This window comes from Dendrobates tinctorius, unplaced genomic scaffold, assembly GCF_039654945.1.
Source record: "Dendrobates tinctorius isolate UK_male_01 unplaced genomic scaffold, ASM3965494v1 ptg000445l, whole genome shotgun sequence".
Lineage (NCBI taxonomy): Eukaryota > Metazoa > Chordata > Amphibia > Anura > Dendrobatidae > Dendrobates > Dendrobates tinctorius.
This window is the reverse complement of record NW_027362107.1, coordinates 990,286-1,008,995: the sequence shown is the minus strand read 5'-3', so window position 1 is coordinate 1,008,995 and position 18,710 is coordinate 990,286. Positions and strand designations below refer to the sequence as shown.

The window sequence follows — 18,710 nt, the reverse complement described above, 5'->3', positions numbered from 1 at the left end:
TGCTGTGTCTGGCCGGTCCCGGCTCCGATGGCCGCTACTCATTGTCATATCATGTATGAAATTAGGGCATCAATGCTCATGGTTCCCCTTCATGCCTCAGTTTTTTGTTTTTTTAAATTCTTTATTTTGAAAGTTTAAACATCACCATTAAACACAACACCAGTTCTCCGGTATAGTTGGCGAAATGTTAAGTAAGGGTTGGTTTAGGGCGAGGAAGAAGGGAAAAAAGAGGGAAAAATAGGTAAGGGAGAAAAGGGTAAAAGAAAGGGAAGGGTAAAAGGATACATAGACATATACAATATCAACAATATTAACATTAACATCATGTGGTTGACGGCATGAGCACAAACATTGATTGGGTGCACTTCAAAAAAGCAACACATCGCACTACATTACATTTGGGCTGTCATATTTGGAGCAGTGAAGCTAGGAACCCCATAGCAGAGGCCATCAGATTCAGTTATGCTTAAGAAACTCTAAAATGCCCTTAAGGAGGATTATCTTCCAAATACTTTTTCCAAGGGGCCCAAGTCGCCACATAAGTTCTATGGTTATAAATTTCCCAACTAGACAGCTCCTCTAAGCGAGAGATCTGATTTATTTTAGCATACCATTCTCCCAACGTGGGAGGAGCTACATCCTTCCAATGGGCAACTATTAACTGTCTCGCCGCACTTAACATCAGTGGAAGAAGCCCATGTTTTTTTGGTAAAAAATCTTTCGACGGACATGAAAGAAGAGCCTCCGTGGCTCTAAGATCAACTTTTATTAGTCTTAATTTTTTGAGAACTATCTCAACTCCCTCCCAAAAAACTTTCAATCTAGGGCAGTCCCAGAATATATGGGAATGGTGTCCTCTCGAATTGAGGCACCGCCAACAATCGTCATTATCCGCGAGGCCTAACTGGAATAATTTAGCTGGAGTTAAATGCCACCTAGTCAATATTTTATAAGAATTCTCCTGCAGGAGTACACATCTGGAAAAACCCCGAGCATTTGACAGCATTTTAGATATTTGGTCCTCTGTAAACGTGGTATTAAGTTCTATTTCCCAAGAGTGTATAAACGAAGGTTTAGAATGTACAGTCGGAGAGATGAGATGTGAGTAAATGCGAGATATAATTTTTTGCCGTGGGAATGGAAGTTTAATCATAATATCTAACCAGGACCAATTGGATTTAGACGGGAATCTCCGTCCAAACTGTAAAAGTGTACGTCTGATGTGTTGTTTTTGGAGAAAATTAGTTGGTTGAGTCAGCGCACCTGGTGGCCAAAACCCCTCCCGCAAGATGCTATTACTATAAAAACTATTCAACGTTTCTCTAGGGAGGTTGGACCATAAATTGTATGGGTCTTGAAAATCTAAGTCTAACAGATAGGGTATTGAACCGATCGGTGTCAACGTCGAGGGGAAGGTATCTTCCGGGAACTCTCCCATCACCAATCTCTTAATACGCAACGTAGTTGTAGTTACTTCATCCAACCTAAGAGAGGCCGGCGGTTTAGCCTTAGTCCAAAGATACGGTAAACCCCTCGGGCCCAATAGAGCCCAGTCAACACTATCCCCCTCCTCGCTTCCAGCACAGGACACTACCTTTAACCATCTACTAAGATGAATAGCCTTATAGTATAAAAGAAGGTCTGGGACCCCCAATCCTCCAGAAGAGATAGGGCGAGAAAGAAACTTAGATGGCAACCTAGCCCTCTTTGATTTCCAAATAAATTTTCCAATAAGGGATTTTAACTTTCCAAAAAATGTCAGGGGAATCCGAATTGGAACCATGTTCAAGGTATATAGTATAATAGGCATTATATATGCCTTAAACACATTAACACGACCCATCCAGGATAAAGTGGGTAGGCCATACTTCTGCATCAGGCCTTCAACCTTTTGAATTAAAGGAATGTAGTTACTGTGAAAAAGGTTGGCGGGATCTCTAGTTATCGTTATTCCCAAATATCTAATAGAGTTAGTAGCCCAAGAGAATGGAATCTGCGTACGAATAGTGGAGGTCTGAGAGTGGGGAAGACCAATGTTTAGCACTTCAGATTTTGTTAAATTAATTTTGAAATTAGAAAGGAGACTAAAATGATGAAAGGCCGAAAGGATAATTGGGAATGCTTGGGATGGATTGGAGATAAGGAAAAGCAGATCATCTGCGAAAGCTAGAGTTTTAAGTGACCTCCGACCCACCGACAACCCCTCTATGCGTTGGTCTTGCCTGATGCTTTGTATCAAAGTTTCTATGACTAAAATAAACAAAGATGGCGACAAGGGACAACCCTGTCTAGTCCCGTTATTAATCCCAAAACTATTTAACAAGGTGCCGTTGACTCTGACCTTGGCCGTCGGTTGAGAATAAAGCGAGAGGACTGCTGTTATATATTGAGGGGGGAAGCCAAACCTGATCATTACTTGTTCCATAAACCTCCAGCTCACTCTGTCGAAAGCCTTCTCAGCATCCGTCGACAAGAGCATCAAGGGCATACCCCGAGTCTTAGCAAACATTATAGACTGAATGACTTTAGTAGAATTATCCTTCCCTTCCCTGCCTCGTACAAAGCCTGCTTGATCTGCATGAATTAGCTTAGGTAAGAAATTACTTAATCTGCCCGCTAAAATTTTAGCCCACATCTTAATATCTGCATTAAGCAGTGATATTGGTCTGTAGCTAGCGCATTAATTGGGGTCTTTACCCTCCTTCGGGAGGACTGTGATGTATGCCTCTAAGGATTGTTTAGGAGGAAGCTGGCCTTCTAAATAGGAATTAAAGAGAGACACTAAATGAGGTAACAGTGGTTTTATAAACTTTTTGTAATAGATAATGGGAAGACCATCTGGGCCCGGTGCCTTTCCGTTCGGAATAGTAGAGAGAGTGTCTAAAATTTCTTTTGGGGTAACTGGGGCAGTCAGCAAGGACTGGCCTTCAAGATTTATTTTAGGGAGATGTAATGGGGCCAGGAATTCTTGAATTTTTGCTAAGGCTGTGACTGGCTCCTGCATGTTATCCGGTGTATTTAAATTGTATAAATTTTCATAAAAGGTTTTAAACTCCCTGGCAACATCCGCAGTCTCGAGAATTGGAGAGCCATCCAAAGCTCTAAGTTGTCTAATAAACGTCTTTTCTTTTTGTTTCTTAAGTAGAGATGTCATAAGCTTACTACTTTTATTGCCATGAAGATAAAACTTCTGCTTACTTCTCATGTAAATTTTTGCTGATTGAATGTTTAAAAGGTTTTTTAATGAGGTTCTCAGATCTGTCAGTTCAGATAATGTTTTATTTACCTGAGATCTCTTATGTAGTCTCTCGAAGGAACTAATTTGATGTAGAATAGACACAACCTTTTTTGTTCGCTCTTTTTTCAAATAGGAGCCTAGGGCTATAAATTCCCCTCTCATTACTGCTTTATGTGATTCCCATACCATAGGCAAGGGCGGGCCGGAGTGCAAATTATTTTGAAAAAAGAAGTCAAGAGTGTTTGTCAGTTTTGCAATGTGGGAATCCGAATCCAACAGTGTCTCATTCAGTGACCATGACCCAGCCGGCCGTGGTAGAGTTTTTATCTCTATGTCAAGAAAAATGGGAGCGTGGTCCGAGAGAGAGATGATATCTATATTAGCTTTCCTAACTAATTGGAGATTAGTTGTTTGTATCAATAGGTAATCAATTCTGTGATAGCTATTATTCGGATGGGAATAAAAAGTGTAATCTCTGCCCGAAGGAAAAAGTGTTCTCCAAGGGTCTATCAGATGCAATTTTTGTAATGAAAGGTGTAATCTTCTCAGCGCCCTTTGAGAAAGAGCCGACCTGCCCGACGAAGTATCTAAAACTGGGTTCAAAGATACATTAAAATCCCCTCCTACCAACAACAGACCCTCAGTAAAAAGTTCTAGAATATTCATTGTTTTGCACAGCCAACCTATCTGATTCCTGTTTGGGGCATATAAATTGCATAGGGTAATCTTAGTGTTGGCCAAAAAGCCCTTAATTATAATGTACCTGCCTTCTGAATCCGATAAACAATCACTTAAAACAAAGGGAACATTTTTTTTTATAGCAATACTCACTCCCCTGGACGCCGAACCGCCCGCACTGTGGTACCAGGTCGGGTAGTGAGATCTAGACATGTCTGGGACTCTCCCTTTTTTAAAATGTGTCTCCTGCAGGAAAACTATACTAGACTTTTTTGAGTGTAAAAGATTCATTACTTGGCTTCTCTTATTCGGGGAACGTAAGCCCTTTACATTATAGGAGGCCACTGTCATAGTAGCGAAGTTTACCTTGTCACCCATAGTTTGGTAAAGGAAGTAATAATAAAAATTTCTCTGCCATCAAACCACCGAAATTAAAAAAAAAACAAAAAAATGAAAAAAATAACAAAAAACCTAAAAATTACTAAGATAAAACAAGAGAAATATAACAAGAACCGACTACCTGTCTGTAGCAGAGGTAGGGGGCCAAACATACCTCCCATAACAGAACAGGAAAAAAAAAACATTTCCGACACACAAGTGGCGCATGTAAACTTATATAGCAATTGAATGATATCAACACATGAGTAAACATCAAACTTAGCAAGCTAAGGTAAAATAGAACATGTCTGAGCGGACCGAGGGGTCCGGCTCCAGTATTGGAAAAAAGCAACCTAAAGAAACCTAAAAAAAGCTCAGGGAGGTATCTCCTTCTCCATTCCAGATTTCCCTCTTTTTGGAGTCGAGCGTTTCTTTCCTATGACCCAGCCACCCTGCTCTCCATTATAAGCATAGACGGGAGGAGGTGTGTGATGATCCATGTCCAGAGGTAGCCAAGAAGGGATATCCATAGGTGCAATGTCAAAAGCGTCCCATACTTTGGCTAAATCCTCAGGGGTCCGAACCATTATTTGCCTACCCTCTCCATGTATAGATATACCAAACGGGAACAGCCATTTATATAAGATTTTACGTGAGCGCAACACTGCCAGGAGGGGCCTTAGGATTCTTCTTTTCGCAAGGGTTGACGGCGCAACGTCCTGATAAAGATGAATAGCAGATCCCTCATAAGAAAGATTTTTAGTGTCTCTTGATGCAGACAAAATAGCATTGGTATCCAGATAACTCAGTAGGCCGCAAATCACATCCCTCGGAGGTTCCGCTGGCTTCGGCTTTGGTCTAAGTGATCTGTGCACCCTTTCTATTACAATGCGGTCACATTTTTCTTGTGGGATTAAAAGGGCGAAGATCTCCTTCGTAGATTTTTCCAATATTTCTGCAGAAACACTTTCAGGCAATCCTTTTATCCGTATGTTCTTTCTACGACTCCGATTTTCCTGGTCCTCAAGGGCCAGAAGAGAGTTGTTAAGCTGTACTCTGTGGTAGTCCAGATGCTCTCTCATGGCATTGGAGTGGCTAATGATAGAGGACTGGGATGACTCCAAGGACTCCACTCTATTACCAATATGCAGTAAGTCCGCTCTCATACCAGATATCTCAGTAACTAGTGGTTTTATAGCTTGTGTTAATAATTTTTTAAAGACCGATTTAGAAAGTTTCCCAGAGTCCGATTGCGTAACATCGCTGCCGGAAGCATCATCACTGGAGTCAGAGTCCTCTACACGCTCCTCTTCCACAACCTCTGCAGGGAGCCTCTTGGCATTAGGCCTAGTTGATGCAGATTTATTTTTCAAAAATTTATCCATTTCACCCTGTCTGCTTCGATACACCTCTGCAGCCACGGGTTTTACACGCTCTTTGTTAGTTTTGACCATTTTGCTTAAGTGAAGCTTGCCTTTAATTCACCACTCGTGCGTCAAGAAAAGTCTAGTAGCACATTTTTCTATATATAAATAACCCCATGCAGCTTGAAGGGTGAGGGGCTAATATATGGGAACATCCGTAGAAGCCCGCTGGGGCCAGCGGGGGCAGGGCAGCGCCAACTTCCCCCCCGTGGCACTTCAGAAGTGACACAATGACCTCCCCACCAATGTCATATATGTCTGCAGGCAGCGGCACCCCTACGGGGGGAGAGCTGTATCCCCCGTTTCAAGAACAACCCGGTCCCTGGGATAAGTCTCAGCAGAACAAAAAACAGGGGGTCGTCAACAACCTCTCTGGCCCAGAGCCAGCACTCTCCGTCACCTCACACAACGATAGCGATAGTGACCCCCGCAGGTCCCACAGACAGCTCACCGGGGGGCTCTCCTCACCGCCTTTTGTTCCAACGGGCGAGACCGCTCCTTATTCCGCGGTCTCACGTCCCCACCTAGGGCCTCCCGTGGTCCGGCTGTCAGGCCCTGTTCAACAGGGGGATGTAAAGATGGCGCCTGTTCCGCTTCGGCGCCGCAGCACTCTCCACGAGGCCGCTCTGCGCTCCGGTGTCACAGCGGAGGGCAGCAGCCCCTTTCGTCTCTCCACCACCCCTCACCTTCTTCTCCAAACCCGGGGGACTCTAAGAATTGTTTTTGCCTCTCTCATCCGGGTCCAAATTAGTTGATTTTGTGGCTGGAAGCGGGAGCTGCTGTAAAACACGTCCTCCCTGTGTGAGATCCAGACCACGCCCCCTTCATGCCTCAGTTTTGTCATATGTCTAGGCAATCGATCACAAACACATTCAAGTTTTATAAGTGTTTTCATAGTAGCACAAGAAAGTAGACACCTAAGTGGCGCAAAAGAACAATTTCCACTTCAGGACATCCATCAAAAAGCTCAGACCCCAGGTGGATGTGTTCCTGACTAAATCTGGAGTATTTCTGCACTCCGCCAATGCCACTCACATGGTGGGGTGCATGGTCTTCTCTTACCCCTTGGGAAAATGAAAACATTGGGTCTAGTACATTTTAGTGGGGGAAAAAATGGATGTTTTCTTTTTTCTTTCCACTCTGCCTGAATTCCTGTGAAACTACCGAAGATTCAAAACTTACTGCGTTTTACATATGATGAAGGGAGCGGGCGTCACTTTTGTTTGTAAAATAGCTTGGCCAATACAAAACTAAAAAATGGCGCCTTTTTTGCTGTGGTGCTGACCCCGGGAAGCTGCGCCAGTGCTCTGTGCATTGGTTTCTAAGTGGCACAATAGAGCTGGATATGGCGCTGGTTAGCCATCCCTGCATGCCCTGTGTCGCTGCCCTCCGACAAGCCATCCTAACCTCTGTTACCACTCTTGTCTCTCATGAGGACAATGTCCGTCTCACTGGAGCCCGTCACTCAGTAAGAAGGGGCCACGTGATGGGACCAGACGAGGAGCGGCAGCCATGTCACATCCGGGATCCCTCCTAGTTACATCGAGTCCCACCTTCCTCCTACACGTTATCACTCATTTATCTGTAACCCCCAATGTTCTGTCCTGAGGAATCACCGCCCATATATACTGTAACACTCCTCCATGTTTCATGCCGTTGTCCCATTGTGACATGAAGTGTCTTCTCAGCCTCCTCAGGGCTCCCCGTCCTTGGTGACCTCCTCAGCGAGCCCCGTGTCCTCCGCTATGGACAGCCTGTGACTCTGCGCTGCCAGGTGACCAACGCTCATCCTCAACACATAACGGTGACATGGCTGAAGGGGGAGAAACCGCTGGAGAAGAGAGAAGGACTCCAGAAGCAAATCACCGAGACGGACGGGTCAATATCCTGCTCCCTCCAGATAACCGCCACAGCTCTGGACTATGGGAAAGCCTACAGCTGCTCCGTGACCCACCAGAACGTGACCCTGAAGAAGAGCCATTACCTCCCGCTCCCAGGTAAGAAGCCGCTCCGAGATGGCATCTAATGCATGATAGAACAATGGACGTAGCCCCTTCCCATCATAGACAGGGTAAAGGGCGCCATGCCCGCGCTCAGCCGGTGTGTCATATCAGATAGCAGTCCCGCAGGTGTGAAGGTAGTCAAGCCGTGAAAACTTAGGGTGACCTCTGGTTTAACAAACATTTAACTTAGTAATTACACTATGTCCAGAAAAGACCAGTCACATAATGTCCAGAAATGTTGTCACTCCTCAAGTACACACGCAGGACAGCTTGATCGGAAAAATTCACTTGGCTAAGTTCTCACAATGAGCTTTTGTTGCAGATTTTTGCATCTATTAAGCAAAACAGATTACATGATTTTTTCCAGGACGTCCACCTGACAGCACCATGGAGGACGTCCTCCTCCTTACAGGGACAGGAAAGCACACGAGAGGTTAAAAGGCCCCGTCCCACCCCTTTCCCTCAGTGTCTTTCCTGTCCCTGCACGGAGGGACATACGAGAGGAGCAGGAAGATTACCTGAGGGCGCAGGGGGATCGGGCGGCCGGTCCAATCCTTCCCCCTGTCAGGATGCCCAGGGCCGACACTTCCCGGTGGGGAGTCCCTCTGCCCCAAAGCCAGGAGCAGGACGTCGCTCCTGGAGGAAGCCGCTCCTCCCGGTGGGAGGCTCTCGGCTCCAGGCCACGCGGCAGTCGCCCGGGTCCCCGCAGGCAGCGAGCGATGCCGGCGCGACATACAGACCGCGCGGCGGTTGCGGCTGGAAGCGGTTGCCCCGCACGCAGCCGGCGGTGTGGGCGCTGGTGAGAGAGAATCCGGGGCAGCTGGAGCCGGGTCCCCGCAATGGGCGCCGCCATTGCAAGACGCTCGGTGGGCGGGGCTTCAGAACAGGAAGCGGAAGTGGCCGGCGCGCGGCGATGACGTCACGCGCCGATTTGAAAACAGCGCGCCAGCAGCCCGCCGCACGCCAGCAGCTCGCCGCATCAGCAGCTCTCACCGCACGCCAGCAGCTCACCGCAGACCAGGAGTTCACCGCACGCTAGCAGCTCACCGCAGGCAACAGCTGCTTCACTGGTATGGACCCAGAGGCGCCAGCCGACAGAGGGGTAAGTGCGCCTGGCGCAATCCAACCCCCACACGGCCTTCCCCGCAGCCCAGGACAACTGACCCGACTATCCCTGTTCTGTATCGTACAGGAGAAGGGTACCCCAGCCCCCTCGACAGAGGTTAAGGACTCGGTAAAGGCCACATCTAAGTCTGTCAGATGCCCGGTTTGCAGGGTAAAGCTGCCAGACAACTATACCAAGACTCTCTGCAGACCCTGCACTTCAAGGGTCGTAAGAGACGAGCAGCCGTCCGTCCTGGCCGAGATGCGATCCTTGATTCGGGAGGAAGTACAGGCCTCCAGATCCAGTCCCTCACGGCAGCAGTCCCCTAGTCCGGGGCCAAGCCGGAAGCGGCCGAGGTGGGAGATGGAGCTAGCCTCGGAGACAAGTTCGCCTGAAGGGTCAGACCCCCGGGACTCGGATCCCGAGGAGGGGGAGATCCCGACTGACAGGAGGGACCCAGGCAGGAAATACCTGTTTAAGTTAGAGGACACCGAGGACTTGGTGCAGGCGGTAAGGAACACCATGCAGATAGAGGATGTTCCAAAACCGCAGTCCCGACAGTACCTGATGTTTGGGGGACTGGTCGCTCGGAAACAAACTGTGTTCCCCGTAAGCGAACACATTAAGACAATGGTCCTAGAAGAATGGAAAGAGGCAGAACGGCGACTTGTACTGTCTCGGGACTTTAAGAGCCGACTGCCCTTTGACCCAGAGGAAACACGATTGTGGGAGGAAATTCCTAAAATCGATGTTCCTGTAGCTAGGGTGACCAAAAAAAACCGCCATCCCCTTCGAGGACTCATCAAGTCTCAGAGACCCGATGGACCGGAAGGCGGATATTCTGTTAAAGAGAACATGGGAATCGGCAGCTGCCCTTACTAAGGTTAACATAGCAGCCACCTCAGTGGCCAGGTCCATGTTCCTATGGGTGGGGCAGTTGGAAGAGCATTTATCCAACATGACCCCTAGATCTGAGATCCTAGCTTCCCTCCCTCTGATGAAATCAGCCACTGCGTTCCTTTCAGATACATCGGCCGAATCAGTAAGATTCGCAGCCAGAAACAGCTCCCTTTCCAACGCAGCTAGGCGAGCGGTTTGGCTGAAGTCTTGGTCTGGGGATAACGCTTCAAAGGCAAAGCTTTGCTCCATCCCCTTTTCAGGCTCAAGGGTGTTCGGGCCAGCTCTAGATAGCATCCTAGAGCAGGTGTCTGACAAAAACAAGGGGTTTCCAGAAGAAAAACCCAAGCGTCCCCAGTCCTTTCGTAGAGGGTCCTTTTTCAGGAGACAGACCGATTTTAGGAGCCAGGGTAGATCCAACAGGGGCTCCTTTAGAAACACTCAGAGCCAAGGGGGGAGAAGCAAGGCCCCTCTTTTCGCGTCATCCTCCAGGTCTAGAAGGCAATGACGCCATAGGTGTCGGGGGAAGAATGCGACGATTCGCAGCAAGGTGGCGCCAGGTAACCCAGAACCGGTGGGTCCTCAGAACCATCACAGAAGGGTACAGCATAGAGTGTTATTCCCCTCCCCCTTACAGATACATCGCCCCCATCGTAGTCCCGGAAGACTCTACCATGTGGGCAGACCTACAGGACCTGCTCCGGTCAGAGGTCATAGTGCCAGTTCCGCAGCAGGAGAGGGGAAAAGGTCATTACTCTTCCCTATTCTCCATTACAAAACCATCTGGCGAGGCCAGAACAATTATAAACTTAAAACCCCTAAATGCCTGGGTGGTATACAAAAGGTTTCGAATAGAATCAATACGCTCAGCGATTCAACTTATAGACATGGATGCTGTCATGTGTACTCTGGACCTGAAGAGTGCATACTATCAGGTCCCCATCCATCCCGCATCTCAAAGCCTATTAAGATTCGCAATCAGTCTACCATCCCGGACCTGCCACTTCCAGTTCCAGTGCCTTCCGTTCGGGCTGGCTTCGGCCCCTCGAATATTTACAAAGCTGGTAGCGGAGGTGGTAGCCTACCTGAGAAAGCAGGGAGTCATTATAATACCGTATCTAGACGACTTTCTCCTAGTCGCAGAATTAGAAGAAAGGCTCATCCAGGACAGAAGCCGAACGATCAGAACACTGGAGTATCTCGGCTGGCTGATCAACGACCAGAAGTCAGACCTAAAACCAGAAAGCAGTAAGATCTTCCTGGGAGTCCTTCTGGATTCAAGAGACAGAATATCCCGGCTACCGAGAAAAAAGCAGCAGACAATTCAAGACAGAGTCAAGGGACTACTGAGACACCGCTCCTCCATAAGAGGTGCAATGGAAGTTCTGTGTCTGATGACGCCTTGCATTCCATGCGTCAGATGGGCCCAGTCCCATTCGAGGCCCCTGCAAAAGGAAATCCTCGCTGGATGGAACAGGCATCAGGATTCTCTCGACGGGCCCATATCCTTACCAGACACGGTAAGAAGATCCCTGCGGTGGTGGATACAGCCCCAGAACTTACAGGTGGGCGTGCTATGGACAACCTCGCCGTACGTGGTAATCACCACAGACGCCAGTACATGGGGATGGGGAGCCCACGTAGAAGGGAGAATTTTTCAAGGAAGATGGCCGGTCAGCATCAGAAGCAGATCCTCCAACTTCAGGGAGCTCTATGCGGTCTGGGAAGCCCTGCGTCAGAACCGGTCGGTAGTGAGAAATCAACATGTCCGGATATTGTCCGACAACACAACGGCAGTCTCATTCCTGAAACACCAGGGAGGTCCGAGACATCGACCACTCCAGGCACTCGCAGGTCGAATATTCGCCTGGGCAGAAGAGGTGGTCCTCTCCATAACGGCAATCCACCTAGAGGGTTCTCAGAACGTAGTAGCAGACTATCTAAGCAGACAGCTGGTCAGCCCGACAGAGTGGGAACTAAACGAAGAAATCTTCCATCAGCTTTGTCAGGGTTGGGGAACCCCCAGTATAGACCTGTTTGCAAACCGGAAGAACTCAAAGATCGCCAGATTCTACTTCTTGAACCCAGCAGACCACCCGGACGGAGTAGATGCCCTGAGCCAGGCCTGGACGGAACCCCTCTTGTATGCTTTCCCGCCACTGGCGCTGATACCGACAGTACTCAGGAAGATCTGCGAGGACCGCGCGTCGGTGATATTAATAGTGCCATACTGGCCAAAGAGAAGCTGGTTTCCGCTGCTAGGAGCCATGGCAGTAGGAAACCCAGTCGAGCTACCCCTGAAGGGAGATGTTATCCACCAGGGGCCGATTCGCCATCCAGACCCAGCAAGGCTACGCCTCTCGGCATGGATCCTGAAAGGGACATCCTGAGAGCAAAGGGCTTATCTGAGCAGGTCATATCCACTCTACTGGCCAGCAGGAAACCGGTAACATCCGCAATCTACAGAAAAATATGGAAGAGATTCTGCCTGGAAGGTGGCAGGTCCGACCTCTCGGCAGGTACCCCTGACCTCCCTAGTGTCCTAGACTTTCTGCAGTCGGGATATAATAAGGGGCTTAAACCCAGCACGTTAAAGGTCCAGATCTCGGCTTTGAGCGCCTTCTTTGACTACCCTTTAGCCTCCCATCCTTGGGTGGTAAGATTCATAAAGGCCACGCAGCATCTTCGCCCCACAATTAGGCAGCTCACCCTGCCCTGGGACCTCGGCCTGGTACTCAGATCTTTATGTAGGGACCCCTACATGCCTAGTGATAGAATGTCCATTTCGACTCTCTCTCGAAAGACGGCTTTCCTCGTAGCCATCACCACGGCCAAAAGAATAGGGGAGATCCAGGCCCTGTCCACCAAGGATCCATATCTCCAGATCAGAGGTGATCATATAACTTTAAGATTAGATCCGGCTTTTATCCCCAAGGTAGACTCTTACCAGAATATAAATCAGGAGATGGTGCTACCATCCTTCTGCAGCAATCCCCGCAATGAGAAAGAACAGCGTCTCCACTCCCTAGACGTAAGACGGGCAGTTATAAGCTATCTAGAGGCCACCAATGACTGGCATATTGACTCAAACCTGTTCATCCTCTTCGGGGGTAAAAAATAGGGGGAGAAAAGCCTCTAAGGCGTCCATCGCAAGATGGATCACATCAGTAATTTCAGACGCCTACCAGTCGGAAGGCGCCAACCCACCAGATACCTTAAGAGCCCACTCTACTAGGGCAGTTTCAGCCTCCTGGGCCGAGCGCGCAGGCGCCTCAGTCGAGCAGATTTGTAGAGCGGCAACCTGGGCCAGCCTGAATACATTTTGCAAGCACTACAAACATGACCTGCTATCAGGCCAACATACCGCATTTGGGAGAAAAGTTCTCCAGGCGGTGATCCCACCCTGAGGAGGTGCTTTGGTACTCTCCATGGTGCTGTCAGGTGGACGTCCTGGAAAATAGGTATTAGACCTACCGGTAATGATGTTTCCAAGAGTCCATCCTGACAGCACGGGTAGTTCCCTCCCTGTTATGTTATGTTTTGTTAAGTTATGTCATATGATGTAATATGATGATACCATTAAAAGAGTTATAGCATTATCCATGCTGTGGTCCTTGTTAAGTCACTGAGGGAAAGGGGTGGGACGGGGCCTTTTAACCTCTCATGTGCTTTCCTGTCCCTGTAAGGAGGAGGAGGACGTCCTCCATGGTGCTGTCAGGATGGACTCCTGGAAACATCATTACCGGTAGGTCTAATACCTATTTTTTGAAAAATCATAGTGTAAAATACTCCCCACAAATTCATTGTGGGAACAAGGCCTTAACATTGGCTGGGGAACGCAGTGAACCTGGTGGCCTCTGTGTGGCTGGTGCTGTCAGAATCCACTCTCTTCTCCCCGTACTGTGTCTGAGATCGTGTCATAAGCACCAAACAGCAAGGAGGGTCTCAGACTGCTGTATGCACATCTTAGGTGGAGTAAGAGGAGCCTGGACATCGCCATCAGGAGCGATGGTGACGCATACAGCAGATGACGCTTTATATAAATACTGAGAGTCGCTTTAAGGGTCAGTATTCAATGATCTGTGATGAGAGGGGCTCCGACACCCGGCTTTCAGCTGCAGTGGTGGCGAGATGCACCGTGTGTGGAACAAGACCGCATGGCTCTGTGCACTGCTGTTCTCCCTGCTGAGAACTGCACTGAATAGACGCTGATCTGCTGTACTCGGGAGCGTTCACTACACAGAGAGCGGCATTCCATATAATACGAATAATGGTCCTCCACTAGGGCCAATAAATGTTGGTTGGGGGTGCCAGGTGTTGGACCCATACTGATCTGATACTGCACTGTAAGATGCCCAAGTGGGGTAGTCGTAGGCGACCTTCTGTTCCCTCTCGCTTTGGCATCCTACAGACAGCTCGTGGCCCAGTCCCCGTGTGCTGCTGTGTGTGTGTGTGGGCATCACACTTACTTCAGGGCCGCAGGCCGCTTCTAACTCCAGGAATCCTTCGTCTGGAACCAGGGCAGCAATTAATCCAGAAGACACCAGGTTCACAAAAACAACCAAACACTTTGTGAATGTCAGTCTGTACAGTATTTACAGACAGATGTAGAGGATAAGGCCCACCGGGTCTTTCCCACAGGTCCCAGATACAACTTCAGTCCTGGTTCTCTGTATAGGTGGCATGTCCCTCTTGCTGGCGTTTCTAGTCCTAGGGAATCTCCTCACTTCTAGCAGTATATCTGGACTGAAATACAGTACCTTCCACCCCATGTAGTCTGAGTCCATCTTTCCCTGTAGCTTCACAAGCTGAGTGTGCCCCAAGTCCCTGTTGTCCCTCTCGAGGTTGCCACAGCTCATTTGGACGGAATCACACGGAAGCGTATTTTCAGTAATCCTCTGCCCCGAATATTAGGCTCACACTGTCCCTAGCAGCCCAGGCCTGCTACATTACTCAATGCTGCCCTCACACAGACTGACTGTCACTTCCTGCACTTGCCACTAACACTCAGTTCCCACTCCCAAACTGAGCTGGCCACTACAGTTAACATTGTCACAGCTAACTGCAGCCCCAGTGGATATTATACCTTTACCACATATATGAGCATCAAATACATTTAACCCTTGAGTGTCAGGAAGCAATCCATCAGCTCTCACCACATTTACAGCACAATAGATAAATGGTTGTCCACATGGCAGAGCTGGAGCTGGACACCACGCCACCCCCCAAAGTACACCTCTCCCAATAATATACGAGGTGCAGTAGATTACAGTATGAGGCGTATGAGAATTATGTCCTGTACAATGAGTGAACGCATGATTTATGAAGCTGGCAGCAGCCCTAGGGGTCCAAAACAGAAGCTTTTCGGGTCTTCGCTCTGCAGGGTGCGCAGGGATTGGAGTAATTTCCCTCTTTTCTGGTTTCTCCTGCAGATAAAGCTCCGGCATTTTCAGACATAACGGTGCTGCCGGAGAGACTTGTCGCAGGGAAGGAAGCCATATTTACAACGATGATATCCGGATTCACACCAGACATTCGAGTGAAATGGTATAAAGACTTCAACCCGTTTCCGAGTGATGTCGTGATTACGAGAGATCCCGAGATTGGGAAGGACTTTCTATGCCGTTGTGCCAGCAGCCTGAAGTTCACTCCGCAGGACAGTGACCATCTGACGTCCATCCGCTGCGAGGCGACACATTCTGTCACTAAGAAAGTGTATGAGCAGCTGTACACCCTGCGCCTGTCAGGTACGAGACACCCTCACGAGACATTCATGAGGTGCAGGAGAGCGCTGTCTGCTCACAGTGTCTCTGTGCAGCCACCGACTGACTCTGCTCAGGTACAATAACACTTCTCACACATTGCTCTGTTATTAGGAAGGACCTCTGAGCATGAACGACGTCCTCCCGCCAGACCTCCAGGCTCCGGTAAGTGACGGGCATCTGGGCACAATGACAGGGCCACCAACATTTGGAAGGCGCCATGAGAGTCACTGAAATCACTGAACAGATGGGAATCGGGAGAGGAAGGCGCCATGAGCTTAGATCCTCAATCTGTCGGACCTATGTGAGGGATAGAAGCAGAATTTCATAAAATATAGAGTTCACCTATTACTCAAGTTCTGGAGCTTTTGTCAAACAGACATGAAGAAATAATCAGAACAGAAACCACAGGTCTATGACTAAAGGGAAAGTCCACACAATGGACAATTATGGTGGCACAATAGAAAGCTCCAGTGATGGAAGTGGTTAGCCATACATGTATTTCTCGCAGGATTGTCACCCACCTGTCAAAAGATGAAGAACTTGTGTGATGGATTTATACCTGTTGGGGAGTCTCTGCTTTTCGGGGTGTGGGGTCATTAATAACATTGTGCAATAATGATAAGGTGAAGCAGCAGTTTATTGTCCATTATCTTCTTTCCACAGTGAAGACCAGAGGCATCCAGTGCCTGCCGGAGAGTCCCCAGGTGGGAGAGAACGTTACACTCACATGCTATGTGGATGGATGTGACGCGGCTGATTCTGTATTCTCCTGGAGTAAAGGGATGTTTCCTATTGATGGTGAGATCCAGAACATGACGACGGGATCCGGCAGCTCCTCCACAGTCACCTTCACTGCACAGGAGACGGACAGAGACTGCACAATCACATGTGAGGTGACCTATAATCTACAGACACAAGAGGAACATTTCACCCTGAAGCTTCAATGAGATCTGCTGGACTCAATGGAGAGCGAGTCTTCAATGTCAAAACTCCTGGGGACAATGTCATCCAGCACACACTCATCGATGTCTATGGTCCTGGGATATTATGGAGAGAGCACACTCATCGATGTCTGTGGTCCTGGGGTAATATGGAGAGAGCACGGACTGATCGATGACTATGTTCCTGGGGTAATATGGAGAGAGTGTGGACTGATCAATGTCTATGGTCCTGGGATAATCTCTCTGTTGGTGTCCCTCAAGTCTCTGTCCTGGAACCCCTACTCTTCTCCATTTATACTCTTGGCCTGAGACAACTCATAAAGTCCTATGGCTTCCAGTACCACCTGCTGATGACACTCAGATCTACCTCTCTGGCTCAGATGTCACATCTCTGCTGTCCAGAATCCCAGAGTGTCTATCAGCCATATCCTCCTTCTCCTCTCGCTTCCTCAAGCTCAATGTGGACAAATCTGGACTCATTATCTTTCCTCCATCTCACATATCTTCCCTACCTCATCTATCTATCACAATAAATGACATCAGACTTTCCCCTGTCCCGAAAATCTCTTGACTCTGCCCTGCCCTTGACTCTGCCCTGTCCTTGACTCTGCCCTCTACCTCCTGTTATCTCCAGCTCAAAAATATTTCCGGAATTCGTGCTTTCCTCAACCCTCACTGTACCAAAATGCTTGTGCATGCCCTAATCATCTCCTGCCTCGACTACTGCAACATCCTCCTCTGTGGCTCCCAATTTCCCAGCGTATTCAGTTCAGACTGCTAACACTGACCTACAAAGCCCTCCATAACCTTTCTCTTCCGTATATTTCCGAACTAATCTCTGAATATCTTCCCTCACGTACTCTCCGGTCCTCCCAAGACCTCCTCTCCTCCACACTTATTCACTTCTCACCCTATCTCCTCTAAGACTTCTCCTGAATATCCCCCATCCTCTGGAATTCTGTGTCCCAACACGTCTGATTATCCACCATATTTGGATCCTTCAGACAGAACATGAAAACCCATCTCTTCAAGAAAGCCTACAGCCTGCAATGACCACGCTACCACCTCAACACCATTGGAGCTACTACAACTACCAACCTACTGTCTTCCCCATAATCCTGTAGAATGTAAGCCCCAAGGGGAGGGTCCTCTCCCCTCTGTACCAGTCTACCATTATTAGTTTGTCTACTGTAAGTGATATTTGTATTTTGACGTAACCCCGTCTGATGTACAGCACCATGGAATCAAACAAATAATAATAAGAATTTCAGCACCTACGCTGAGCAGTTTTTTTTCTCCTTCTCTTAGTCGCTGGTGATTTCTCCCCCAACCCTGCGCCTCCCTCCACTAATCTTATTAATATTCGGTGCATGCCCTCTCCTATCTCTTTTAATTGTTTCCTCTGGAATGCATGGTCAGCATGTAATAAACTAACTTACATTCATGATTTTTCCTTCCTAATTCCCTAACTTCAGCCCACCAAATGAGAGAACAGCAGCAGGGGAGGTAGTGTCCGACTGCCGGATCCATGTTTCTGTAAGCTCTTAGGCCGGGTTCATATTGCGTTAGGGGGGTGCGTTTAACGCATCCGTTACATAGCAGCATTAACGCTATTTAACGGATGCGTTAACGAACTCATAGACTGCTATAGACGAACGCATCGCTAACGCATCTGCGCTAGTGAAACCGCATTACGCGATCGCGTTAGGGAGTAGCGTTAACACAGTCCGCCAACGCTATTTTGTTGACGGGACTGCATTAACGCTGTGTGAACCTGGCCTTACAGAAACATGGATCCGGCAGTCGGACACTACTGCCCCTGCTGCTGTTCTCTAGTTTGGTGGGCTAAAGTTTTCTCATACCGTCAGACCTGAGAACAGACAAGATGGAGGTATTGGTCTGCTCCTTTCATCACAATGTGCTTCCAGGTAACCCCCCAACACCTGTACTCACTTATGGTTCCTTAATCTAATAATAAATAATAATCTTTATTTTTATATAGCGCTAACATATTCCGCAAACTGCACACATTATCATCACTGTCCCCGGTGGGGCTCACAATCTAAATTCCCTGTGAAAAGAAAAGGGGGAGACAGGGCGCTTCCAATGCGTAGGTCTGTATGGAAAGTAGATGAGTGCACAGCAAGTGTTAGGCTCACCTGATAGGGTTGTGAGAGTCACAATACCTATAATCGCATAAAACAGCTGCAGCAGTCTGCACGAGGTCCAAGGACTTGGTACAAAGAGAAGGCTGGTAGTGCAATAAGAGACTGCGCTGCTG

At 48.3% G+C, this 18,710-nt stretch overlaps 1 protein-coding gene across 1 annotated transcript in view; it reads left to right on the top strand.

Moving 5' to 3' along the window:
- The window catches only part of LOC141077384 (uncharacterized), a 143,312-nt gene extending 125,606 nt beyond the window's left edge, over positions 1 to 17,706 (top strand). The window contains exons 9-12 of the mRNA XM_073564284.1: positions 7,407 to 7,715; positions 15,156 to 15,470; positions 15,600 to 15,650; positions 16,152 to 17,706. Coding sequence (XP_073420385.1) covers positions 7,407 to 7,715; positions 15,156 to 15,470; positions 15,600 to 15,650; positions 16,152 to 16,435 — 959 coding nt within the window. The 3' untranslated portion in view covers positions 16,436 to 17,706. The remainder of the gene's footprint in view (positions 1 to 7,406; positions 7,716 to 15,155; positions 15,471 to 15,599; positions 15,651 to 16,151) is intronic.
- Positions 17,707 to 18,710: the final 1,004 nt, after the last annotated feature.